We start from the raw sequence: 12,715 nt of genomic DNA, 5'->3' as shown, positions 1-12,715 counted from the left end.
ATTTGCTTTCCCAAAATGCAGCACCTCACATTTATCTGAATTAAACTCCATCTGCCACTTCTCAGCCCATTGGCCCATCTGGTCCAGATCCTGTTGTAATCTGAGGTAACCCTCTTCGCTGTCCACTACACCTCCAATTTTGGTGTCATCTGCAAACTTACTAACTGTACCTCTTATGCTCGCATCCAAATCATTTATGTAAATGACAAAAAGTAGAGGGCCCAGCACCGATCCTTGTAGCACTCCACTGGTCACAGGCCACCAGTCTGAAAAACAACTCTCCACCACCACCCTCTGTCTTCTACCTTTGAGCCAGTTCTGTATCCAAATGGCTAGTTCTCCTTGTATTCTATGAGATCGAACCTTGCTAACCAGTGTCCCATGGGGAACCTTGTCGAATGCCTTACTGAGGTCCATATAGATCACATCTACTGCTCTGCCCTCATCAATCTTCTTTGTTAGTTCTTCAAAAAACTCAATCAAGTTTGTGAGACATGATTTTCCACAGACAAAGCCATGTTGACTATCCCTAATTAGTTGCTGGAAAAGCGCAGCAGGTCAGGCAGCATCAAAGGAGAAGGAGAATCGACGTTTCAGGCATAAGCCCTTCTTCAGGCTTATGCCGAAACGTCGATTCTCCTTCTCCTTGGATGCTGCCTGACCTGCTGCGCTTTTCCAGCAACACATTTTTAAGCTCTGATCCCTAGCATCTGCGTCCTCACTTTCTCCTATCCCTAATCAATCCTTGCCTTTCCAAATACATGTACATCCTGTCCCTCAGGATTCCCTCCAACAACTTGCCCACCACCAACATCAGGCTCACCGGTCTATAGTTCCCTGGATTGTCCTTACCACCCTTCTTAAACAGTGGCACCACGTTAGCCAACCTCCAGTCTTCCGGCACCTCACCTGTGACTATCGATGATACAAATATCTCAGCAAAAGGCCCAGCAATCACTTCTCTGGCTTCCCACACAGTTCTCGGGTGCACCTGATCAGGTCCTGGGATTTATCCACCTTTAACCGTTTCAAGACATCCAGCACTTCCTCCTCTGTATATCTGGACATTTTGCAAGATGTCACCATCTATTTCCCTACAGTCTATATCTTCCATATCCTTTTCCACAGTAAATACTGATGCAAAATATTCATTTAGTATCTCCCCCATTTTCTGTGGCTCCACACAAAGGCTGCCTTGCTGATCTTTGAGGGGCCCTATTCTCTTCCTAGTTACCCTTTTGTCCTTAATGTATTGTAAAAACCCTTTGGATTCTCCTTAATTCTATTTGTCAAAGCTATCTCATGTCCCCTTTTTGCCCTCCTGATTTCCCTCATAAGTATACTCCTACTGCCTTTATACTCTTCTAAGGATTCACTCGATCTATCCTGTTTATACCTGACATATGCTTCCTTCTTTTTCTTAACCAAACCCTCAATTTCTTTAGTCATCCAGCATTCCCTATAGTTACCAGCTTTCCCTTTCACCCTGACAGGAATATACTTTCTCTGGATTCTTGTTATCTCATTTCTGAAGGCTTCCCATTTTCCAGCCTCCAATCAGCTTTCGAAAGTTCTTGCCTAATACCCTCAAAATTGGCCTTCAACAGAATAAATTCCATCTGTCACTGATCTGTCCACCTGACCAATCTGTTTATCAATTTAAAAGTCACAGCAACTGCTGCAGGAAAAGTAACCAGTTAATTTGACTGGAGTTTTTTTCTACTGCAGAGAAGAGGCAGCTTCTGCTGGGGAGAACAGCATACCCTCCTGTTTGTGTGTGTATGTCTCTCTCTCTCTCTCTCTCTCTGTGTCAGTGAGCCTGTAACTTGTTTCTAGGGCCAACCCGCTCCGTTAGCTGGGATCCATAGGTCTCACTTGTGAACAACTCTCTAGCTCCTGATTGGCTGTACACTGCAGGATCCCATCACCTCAAAACACACAGTTGACAAGATGAGGAAGCAAATTCCTCACTGTGAAATGATGCAGCAGCTCTGGGTAAATTTCTGTGACTAACAACAGATTTTTTTGATCCTTGTGGCTCTGTTTTTAAAGGCAGGGAAAAAAAAACCAGACACAGAGCTTACAGTGCACTTCATAAATATCATCATATTCCCTTTAACATCAGGCTGGAGAATGCTCTCATCCTCTGTGAAACTCAGATCATTTCTCACAAACCCCAGACTGAGTGGGAATGGAAGCTGCACTAAGTACTATGGCAGTGATAACATGATAGAACATAGAACATAGAACAATACAGCGCAGTACAGGCCCTTTGGCCCTCGATGTTGCGCCGATCCAAGCCCACCTAACCTATACTAACCCACTATCCTCCATATACCTATCCAATGCCCGCTTAAATGCCCATAAAGAGGGAGAGTCCACCACTGCTACTGGCAGGGCATTCCATGAACTTACGACTCGCTGAGTGAAGAACCTACCCCTAACTTCAGTCCTATATCTACCCCCCCTTAATTTAAAGCTATGCCCCCTTGTAATACCCGACTCCATACGCGGGAAAAGGTTCACACTGTCAACCCTATCTAACCCCCTAATCATCTTGTACACCTCAATCAAGTCACCCCTAAACCTTCTTTTCTCCAATGAAAACAACCCCAAGTGTCTCAGTCTTTCCTCATACGATCTTCCTTCCATACCAGGCAACATCCTGGTAAACCTCCTCTGCACCCGTTCCAGTGCCTCCACATCCTTCCTATAGTATGGCGACCAAAACTGCACTCAATATTCCAGATGCGGCCGCACCAGAGTCTTATACAACTGCATCATGACCTCAGGACTCCGGAACTCAATTCCTCTACCAATAAAAGCCAGTAGGCCATATGCCTTCCTCACTGCACTATTTACCTGGGTGGCAACTTTCAGAGATCTGTGTACATGGACACCAAGATCCCTCTGCTCATCCACACTACCAAGTATCCGACCATTAGCCCAGTACCCCATCTTTTTGTTATTCTTCCCAAAGTGAATCACCTCGCACTTAGCTACATTGAATTCCATCTGCCACCTTTCTGCCCAGCTCTGCAGCTTCTCTATATCCTGCTGTAACCTGCCACATGCTTCCTCACTGTCAACAACTCCTCCGACTTTCGTATCATCCGCAAACTTGCTCACCCAACCTTCTAACCCCTCTTCCAGGTCATTTATAAAAATGACAAACAGCAATGGTCCCAAAACAGATCCTTGCGGAACACCGCTAGTGACGGCACTCCATGAAGAAACTTTGCCATCAACTACTACCCTCTGTCTTCTTCCATCCAGCCAATTCCTAATCCAAACCTCCAACTCACCCTCAATGCCATATCTCCGTATTTTCTGCAGTAGCCTACCATGGGGAACCTTATCAAACGCCTTACTAAAATCCATATATACCACATCTACCGCTTTCCCCTCATCAACCTCCTTCGTCACCTTTTCAAAGAATTCAATAAGGTTTGTGAGGCACGACCTGCCTCACAATGATGAGATTGTAACTGGCTAATGCGGTTTGCAGTGCAGATTGGATGGACCAAATGGCCCCCTCCTGCATCATATCAATTCTATGATTCTGTGTTAACCCTGCCCCCATTCTTGTTGAGAATTGGACTGTTTGACCCTGTGATGCTTGTCTTTGCAGTTCAGTGAGTCAAGGAAGATGCTACAAAGTTGGATGGATGAAGTGGATCAGCATCTAGAGGCTCAGAAGGACATTGCTGTCGACAACAATGACATTAAACAGCAGCTCACCCAGCAACAGGTCAGCATCACAGAAAGTTGCCATAATCACATCGGGCTGTCGCTCACTACGGACGGAGATGACAGGTGATGGTTTAATCTGAGGGTCACCACACCTCACACAAAGGCAGAGGTTCAAGGAGAGTCTTTCATGGAAATGAATCCTTTATGGCTGGCACGGTGGCTCAGTGGTTAGCACTGCTGCCTCAGAGCGCCAGGGACTCAGGTTCAATTCCAGCCTTGAGTAACTGTCTGTGTGGAGTGTGCACATTCTCCCTGTGTCTGCGTGGGTTTCCCCTGGATTCTTCGGTTTCCTCCCACAGTCACAAAGATGTGCAGGTGAGGTGAATTGGCCATGCTAAATTGCCCATAGTGTGAGGTGCAGGAGTCAGGGGTAAATTTGGATAAGGGATGGGTCTGGGTGGGTTACTCTTCAGAGGGTCAGTGTGGACTTGTTGGGCCAAATGGCCTGTTTCCATAGTGTAGAGAATCTAATCTAATCTCAGTTGGTGGAAGAACAAAGAAAGTTTACAGCCCAAGAACAGGCCCTTCAGCCCTCCAAGCCTGAGCCGATCCAAATCCACTGACTAAACCTGTTGCCCAATTCCTAAGCATTTGTATCCCTCTGCTCCCCACCTACTCATGCATCTGACCAGACACATCTTAAATGAATCTAACGTGTCTGCCTCTACCACCTCTGCTGGCAACGCGTTCCAGACACCCACCACCCTCTGTGTGAGGTACTTGCTGCGTGCATCCCCCTTAAACTTTCCACCTCTCACCTTGAAAGCATGACCCCTCGTTATTGAATCCTTTACCCTGGGCAAAAGCTTGTCTCTATCCACCCTGTCTATACCCTTCGTGATTTTGTAAACCTCAGTCAGGTCTCCCCTCAATCTCCTTTTTTCTAGTGAAAATAAACCTAACCTACTCAGCCTCTCTTCATAGCTAGCACCTTCCATACCAGGCAACATCTTCGTAAACCTTCTCTGCATCCTCTCCAAAGCGTCCACATCCTTTTGGTAATGTGGCGACCAGAACTGTACACAGTATTCTAAATGCGGCCGAACCAATGTCTTGTACAATTTTAACATGACCTGCCAGCTCTTATACTCAATACCCCGTCCAATTAAGGCAAGCATACCATATGCCTTCTTGACCACTCTTTCCACCTGTGCAGCAACCTTCAGGAAAAATGGACCTGATTAAATTGATTGGAATATGGGCAATAACACTGAACAACTTGCAATGATAGAGCAATTGATTTTTTTTCTGGTGAAACTATCACTCACCAACTGACAAGAAATCATAGAATCAAATAATGATCCAGCCAAGGGGAAGGACAATCAGATCATCAACCCTGTGTTTATGTAAGAGATGGCCAATTGGCTCCCCAAAGCCTATCTATCAACCACAAGGTATCACGTTCACTCCCCTTCTGAACTTTTCACTCCCCAAGCACCCCGTTCACTTTCCGTGTGCCCCGTTCACTTTCCGTGTGCCCCATTCACTCCATGTGCCCCGTTCACTTTCCGTGTGTCCTGTTCACTTTCCGTGTGTCCTGTTCACTTTCCGTGTGCCCCGTTCACTTTCCATGTGCCCCGTTCACTTTCCGTGTGTCCCGTTCACTTTCCGTGTGCCCAGTTCACTTTCCACGTGTCCCGTTCACTTTCCATGTGTCCCGTTCACTTTGCGTGTGCCCAGTTCACTTTCCACGTGTCCCGTTCACTTTCCATGTGCCCGTTCACTTTCCGTGTGCCCACTTTCCGTGTGCCCAGTTCACTTTCCATGTGTCCCGTTCACTTTCCGTGTGCCCCGTTCACTTTGTGTGTGCGCTGTTCACTTTCCGTGTGCCCCATTCACTTGGCATGTGCCCAATTCACTCCGTGTGCCCCATTCACTTTCCGTGTGCCCCGTTCACTCCATGTGCCATGTTCACTTTCCATGTGCCCCATTCACACCATGTGCCCCGTTCACTTTCCGTGTGCCCCGTTCACTTAGCGTGTGCACCGTTCACTTTCCATGTACCCAGTACACTTTGCGTGTGCCCTGTTCACTCCGTGTGCCCCGTTCACTCCGTGTGCCCCATTCACTTTGCGTGTGCCCCGTTCTCTTTCCATGTGCCACGTTCACTCTGTGTGCGCGGTTCACTTTGCATGTGCCCCGTTCACTTTGCGTGTGACCCGTTCACTCCGTGTGTCCTATTCACTTTGCGTGTGTCTCATTCACTTTGCGTGTGCCCCATTCACTTTGCGTGTACCCTGTTCGTTTTGGGTGTACCCTGTTCACTCCATGTGCCCCGTTCACTCCGTGTGCCCCGTTCACTCTGTGTGCCCCATTCACTTTCAGTGTGCCCCATTCACTTTCCATGTGCCCCATTCACTTTGCGTGTGCCCCGTTCACTTTCCGTGTGCCCCATTCACTTTGCGTGTGCCCCATTCACTTTCCGTGTGCCCCATTCACTTTGCGTGTGCCCCGTTCACTTTCCATGTGCCCTGTTCACTCCATGTGTCCCTTTCACGTTCCATGTGCTCTGTTCACTCCCTGTGCCCCGTTCACTCCGTGTGCCCCGTTCACTTTCCGTGTGCCCCATTCACTTTCCGTGTGCCCCATTCACTTTCCGTGTGCCCCATTCACTCTGTGTGCCTGGTTCACTTTGCGTGTGCCCCCGCTTACTTTCCGTGCGCCCCGTTCTCTTCCCATTTGCCCTGTTCACTTTCCATGTGCCCCGTTCACTCCGTGTGCCCCGTTCACTCTGTGTGCCTGGTTCACTTTGCGTGTGCCCCGTTTACTTTCCGTGTGCCCCGTTCGCTTTGTGTGTGCCCCGTTCACTTTCTGTGTGTCCCGTTCACTCCGTGTGCCCCGTTCACTTTCTGTGTGTCCCGTTCACTCCGTGTGCCCCGTTCACTTTGCGTGTGCCCTGTTCACTCCGTGTGACCTGTTCACTTTCCGTGTGCCCCGTTCACTTTGTGTGTGCCCCGTTCACTCCGTGTGCCCTGTTCACTCCATGTACCCCGTTTACTTTGCGTCTGCCCCGTTCACTTTGCGTGTGCCCTGTTCACTCCGTGTGCCCCATTCACTTTCCGTGTTTCCTGTTCACTTTCCGTGTGCCCCATTCACTTTCCGTGTGCCCTGTTTACTTTCGGTGTGCCCCGTTAACTTTGCGTGTTCCCCGTTCACTTTCCGTGTTTCCTGTTCACTTTGCGTGTGCCCTATTCACTTTCCGTGTGCCCATGTTCACTCCATGTGCCCTGTTTACACCGTCTGCCCTGTTTACTTTCCGTGTGCCCCATTCACTTTCCGTGTGCCCCATTCACTTTCTGTGTTTCCTGTTCACTTTCCGTGTGCCCCATTCACTTTCCGTGTGCCCCGTTCACTTTGTGTGTGCCCCGTTCACTTTCTGTGTGTCCTGTTCACTCCGTGTGCCCTGTTCATTTTCCGTGTGCCCCGTTCACTTTCTGTGTGTCCCGTTCACTCCGTGTGCCCCATTCACTTTACGTGTGCCCCGTTCACTCTGTGTGCCCTGTTCACTCCATGTGCCCTGTTTACTTCCCGTGTGCCCCGTTCACTTTGCGTGTGCCCCGTTCACTTTGCGTGTGCCCCGTTCATTCCGTGTGCCCCATTCACTTTCCGTGTTTCCTGTTCACTTTCCGTGTGCCCCATTCACTTTCCGTGTGCCCCGTTTACTTTCCGTGTGCCCCGTTCACTTTGCGTGTGCCCCGTTCACATTCCGTGTGCCCATGTTCACTCTGTGTGGCCTGTTCACACCGTGTGCCCTGTTTACTTTCCGTGTGCCCCATTCACTTTCCGTGTGCCCCATTCACTTTCCGTGTGCCCCGTTTACTTTCCGTGTGCCATGTTCATTTTCCGTGTGCCCCATTCACTTTACGTGTGCCCCGTTCACTCCGTGTGCCCCGTTCACTTTCCGTGTGCCCCATTTACTCTCCGTGTGCCCCGTTCACTTTGCGTGTGCCCCGTTCACTTTGCGTGTGCCCCGTTCACTCCGTGTGCCCCGTTCACTTTCCATGTTTCCTGTTCACTTTCCGTGTGCCCCATTCACTTTCCGTGTGCCCCGTTTACTTTCCGAGTGCCCCGTTTGCTTTCCATGTGCCCCGTTCACTTTGCTTGTGCCCCGTTCACTTTCCGTGTTTCCTGTTCACTTTGCGTGTGCCCCGTTCACTTTCCGTGTTTCCTGTTCACTTTCCATGTGCCCCATTCACTTTCCGTGTGCCCATGTTCACTTCGTGTGCCCCATTCACTCCGTGTGCCCCATTCACTTTCCGTGTGCCCCATTCACTTTGCATGTACCCGTTCACTTTGCGTGTGCCCCGTTCAGTCCGTGTATCCTATTCACTTTCTGTGTGGCCCATTCACTTTCCATGTGCCCCATTCACTTTCCGTGTGCCCCATTCACTTTGCATGTACCCGTTCACTTTGCGTGTGCCCCGTTCAGTCTGTGTGTCCTATTCACTTTCCGTGTGCCCCATTTACTCTCCGTGTGCCCCGTTCACTTTCCGTGTTTCCTGTTCACATTCCGTGTGCTCTGTTCACTCCGTGTGCCCCGTTCACTCTGTGTACCCCGTTTAATTTCCATGTGCCCCATTCACTTTCCATGTGCCCCATTCACTTTCCGTGTGCCCCATTCACTTTGCGTGTGCTCTGTTCACTCCGTGTGCCCCGTTCACTCCGTGTGCCCCATTCACTTTCCGTGTGCCCCATTCACTTTGCGTGTGCCCCCCTTACTTTCCGTGTGCCCTGTTCACTCCATGTGCCCCGTTCACTCCGTGTGCCCCGTTCACTCTGTGTGCCTGGTTCACTTTGCGTGTGCCCCGTTTACTTTCTGTGTGTCCCGTTCACTCCGTGTGCCCCGTTCACTTTCTGTGTGTCCCGTTCACTCCGTGTGCCCCGTTCACTTTGCGTGTGCCCTGTTCATTTTCCGTGTGCCCCATTCACTTTGCGTGTGCCCCGTTCACTCCGTGTGCCCTGTTCACTTTCCGTGTGCCCCATTCACTTTCCGTGTGCCCCGTTCACTTTGCGTGTGCCCCGTTCACTCCGTGTGCCCCATTCACTTTCCGTGTTTCCTGTTCACTTTGCGTGTGCCCCATTCACTTTCCGTGTGCCCTGTTTACTTTCGGTGTGCCCCGTTTACTTTCCATGTGCCCCGTTCACTTTGCGTGTGCCCCGTTCACTTTCCGTGTTTCCTGTTCACTTTGCGTGTGCCCCATTCATATTCCGTGTGCCCATGTTCACTCCGTGTGCCCTGTTTACACCGTCTGCCCTGTTTACTTTCCGTGTGCCCCATTCACTTTCCGTGTGCCCCATTCACTTTCCGTGTGCCCCATTCACTTTCTGTGTTTCCTGTTCACTTTCCGTGTGCCCCATTCACTTTCCGTGTGCCCCGTTCACTTTCCGTGTGCCCAGTTCACTTTCCATGTGTCCCGTTCACTTTCCATGTGTCCCGTTCACTTTGCGTGTGCCCAGTTCACTTTCCACATGTCCCGTTCACTTTCCGTGTGCCCGTTCACTTTCCGTGTGCCCACTTTCCGTGTGACCAGTTCACTTTCCATGTGTCCCGTTCACTTTCCGTGTGCCCCGTTCACTTTGTGTGTGCCCAATTCACTCCGTGTGCCCCATTCACTTTCCGTGTGCCCCGTTCACTCCATGTGCCCTGTTCACATTCCATGTGCCCCATTCACACCATGTGCCCCGTTCACTTTCCGTGTGCACCGTTCACTTTCCATGTACCCAGTTCACTTTGCGTGTGCCCTGTTAACTCCGTGTGCCCCGTTCACTCCGTGTGCTCCATTCACTTTCCGTGTGCCCTGTTTACTTTCGGTGTGCCCCGTTTACTTTCCATGTGCCCCGTTAACTTTGCGTGTTCCCCGTTCACTTTCCATGTTTCCTGTTCACTTTGCGTGTGCCCTATTCACTTTCCGTGTGCCCATGTTCACTCCATGTGCCCTGTTTACACCGTCTGCCCTGTTTACTTTCCGTGTGCCCCATTCACTTTCCATGTGCCCCATTCACTTTCCGTGTGCCCCATTCACTTTCTGTGTTTCCTGTTCACTTTCCGTGTGCCCCATTCACTTTCCGTGTGCCCCGTTCACTTTCTGTGTGTCCCGATCACTCCGTGCGCCCCGTTCACTTTCCGTGTGCCCTGTTCACTCCGTGTGCCCTGTTCATTTTCCGCGTGCCCCGTTCACTTTGTGTGTGCCCCGTTCACTTTCTGTGTGTCCCGTTCACTCTGTGTGCCCTGTTCACTTTCCGTGTGCCCCATTCGCTTTGTGTGTGCCCCGTTCACTTTCCGTATGCCCCGTTCACTCTGTGTGCCCCGTTCACTTTGCGTGTGCCCTGTTCACTCCGTGTGCCCTGTTCATTTTCCGTGTGCCCCATTCACTTTACGTGTGCCCCGTTCACTCCGTGTGCCCCATTCACTTTGCGTGTGCCCTGTTCACTCCGTGTGCCCTGTTCATTTTCCGTGTGCCCCATTCACTTTGCGTGTGCCCCGTTCACTCCGTGTGCCCTGTTCACTCCATGTGCCCTGTTTACTTCCCGTGTGCCCCGTTCACTTTGCGTGTGCCCCGTTCACTTTGCGTGTGCCCCGTTCATTCCGTGTGCCCCATTCACTTTCCGTGTTTCCTGTTCACTTTCCGTGTGCCCCATTCACTTTCCGTGTGCCCCGTTTACTTTCCGTGTGCCCCGTTCACTTTGCGTGTGCCCCGTTCACTTTGCGTGTGCCCCGTTCACATTCCGTGTGCCCATGTTCACTCTGTGTGGCCTGTTCACACCGTGTGCCCTGTTTACTTTCCGTGTGCCCCATTCACTTTCCGTGTGCCCCATTCACTTTCCATGTGCCCCATTCACTTTCCGTGTGCCCCGTTCACTTTCCGTGTGCCCCGTTTACTTTCTGTGTGCCCTGTTCATTTTCCGTGTGCCCCATTCACTTCACGTGTGCCCCGTTCACTCCGTGTGCCCCGTTCACTTTCCGTGTGCCCCATTTACTCTCCGTGTGCCCCGTTCACTTTGCGTGTGCCCCGTTCACTTTGCGTGTGCCCCGTTCACTCCGTGTGCCCCGTTCACTTTCCATGTTTCCTGTTCACTTTCTGTGTGCCCCATTCACTTTCCGTGTGCCCCGTTTACTTTCCGAGTGCCCCGTTTGCTTTCCATGTGCCCCGTTCACTTTGCATGTGCCCCGTTCACTTTGCGTGTGACCCGTTCACTCCGTGTGTCCTATTCACTTTGCGTGTGTCTCATTCACTTTGCGTGTGCCCCATTCACTTTGCGTGTGCCCTGTTCGTTTTGCGTGTACCCTGTTCACTCCATGTGCCCTGTTCACTCCGTATGCCCTGTTCACTTTCCATGTGCCCCGTTCACTTTCCATGTGCCCTGTTCATTCCGTGTGCCCCGTTCACTCCGTGTGCCCCATTCACTTTGCGTGTGCCCCGTTCTCTTTCCATGTGCCACGTTCACTCTGTGTGCGCGGTTCACTTTGCATGTGCCCCGTTCACTTTGCGTGTGACCCGTTCACTCCGTGTGTCCTATTCACTTTGCGTGTGCCCCATTCACTTTGCGTGTGCCCTGTTCGTTTTGCGTGTACCCTGTTCACTCCATGTGCCCCGTTCACTCCGTATGCCCTGTTCACTTTCCATGTGCCCCGTTCACTCCGTGTGCCCCGTTCACTCCGTGTGGCCCGTTCACTCTGTGTGCCTGGTTCACTTTGCGTGTGCCCCGCCTTACTTTCCGTGTGCCCCGTTCACTTTCCATGTGCCCCGTTCACTCCGTGTGCCCCGTTCACTCTGTGTGCCTGGTTCACTTTGCGTGTGCCCCGTTCGCTTTGTGTGTGCCCCGTTCACTTTCTGTGTGTCCCGTTCACTCCGTGTGCCCCGTTCACTTTGCGTGTGCCCCGTTCACTCCGTGTGCCCTGTTCACTCCATGTGCCCCGTTTACTTCCCGTGTGCCCCGTTCACTTTGCGTGTGCCCCGTTCACTTTCCGTGTTTCCTGTTCACTTTGCGTGTGCCCCGTTCACTTTCCGTGTGCCCTGTTTACTTTCTGTGTGCCCCGTTTACTTTCCATGTGCCCCGTTCACTTTGCGTGTGCCCCGTTCACTTTCCGTGTTTCCTGTTCACTTTGCGTGTGCCCCGTTCACTTTCCGTGTGCCCATGTTCACTCCGTGTGCCCTGTTTACACCGTCTGCCCTGTTTACTTTCCGTGTGCCCCATTCACTTTCCGTGTGCCCCATTCACTTTCCGTGTGCCCCATTCACTTTCTGTGTTTCCTGTTCACTTTCCGTGTGCCCCGTTCACTTAGCGTGTGCACCGTTCACTTTCCATGTACCCAGTACACTTTGCGTGTGCCCTGTTCACTCCGTGTGCCCCGTTCACTCCGTGTGCCCCATTCACTTTGCGTGTGCCCCGTTCTCTTTCCATGTGCCACGTTCACTCTGTGTGCGCGGTTCACTTTGCATGTGCCCCGTTCACTTTGCGTGTGACCCGTCCACTCCGTGTGTCCTATTCACTTTGCGTGTGTCTCATTCACTTTGCGTGTGCCCCATTCACTTTGCGTGTACCCTGTTCGTTTTGGGTGTACCCTGTTCACTCCATGTGCCCCGTTCACTCCGTGTGCCCCGTTCACTCTGTGTGCCCCATTCACTTTCAGTGTGCCCCATTCACTTTCCATGTGCCCCATTCACTTTGCGTGTGCCCCGTTCACTTTCCGTGTGCCCCATTCACTTTGCGTGTGCCCCATTCACTTTCCGTGTGCCCCATTCACTTTGCGTGTGCCCCGTTCACTTTCCATGTGCCCTGTTCACTCCATGTGTCCCTTTCACGTTCCATGTGCTCTGTTCACTCCCTGTGCCCCGTTCACTCCGTGTGCCCCGTTCACTTTCCGTGTGCCCCATTCACTTTCCGTGTGCCCCATTCACTTTCCGTGTGCCCCATTCACTCTGTGTGCCTGGTTCACTTTGCGTGTGCCCCCGCTTACTTT

At 51.4% G+C, this 12,715-nt stretch overlaps 1 protein-coding gene across 1 annotated transcript in view; it reads left to right on the top strand.

The window, feature by feature from the left end:
* LOC148148460 (microtubule-actin cross-linking factor 1, isoforms 6/7-like) overlaps positions 1-12,715 on the top strand; it is a gene marked incomplete at its 3' end in the record, with an annotated part of 192,293 nt that overhangs the window by 96,281 nt on the left and 83,297 nt on the right. The window contains exon 15 of the mRNA XM_087993182.1: positions 3,632-3,751. Coding sequence (XP_087849308.1) covers positions 3,632-3,751 — 120 coding nt within the window. The remainder of the gene's footprint in view (positions 1-3,631; positions 3,752-12,715) is intronic.

The sequence above is a fragment of the Chiloscyllium plagiosum genome, unplaced genomic scaffold, assembly GCF_037043375.1.
Source record: "Chiloscyllium plagiosum isolate Xiang-an unplaced genomic scaffold, Cpla_swu_hap1 HiC_scaffold_12, whole genome shotgun sequence".
In the NCBI taxonomy this organism is placed as follows: Eukaryota; Metazoa; Chordata; class Chondrichthyes; order Orectolobiformes; family Hemiscylliidae; genus Chiloscyllium; species Chiloscyllium plagiosum.
This window is presented reverse-complemented; position numbering and strand designations above follow the sequence as displayed.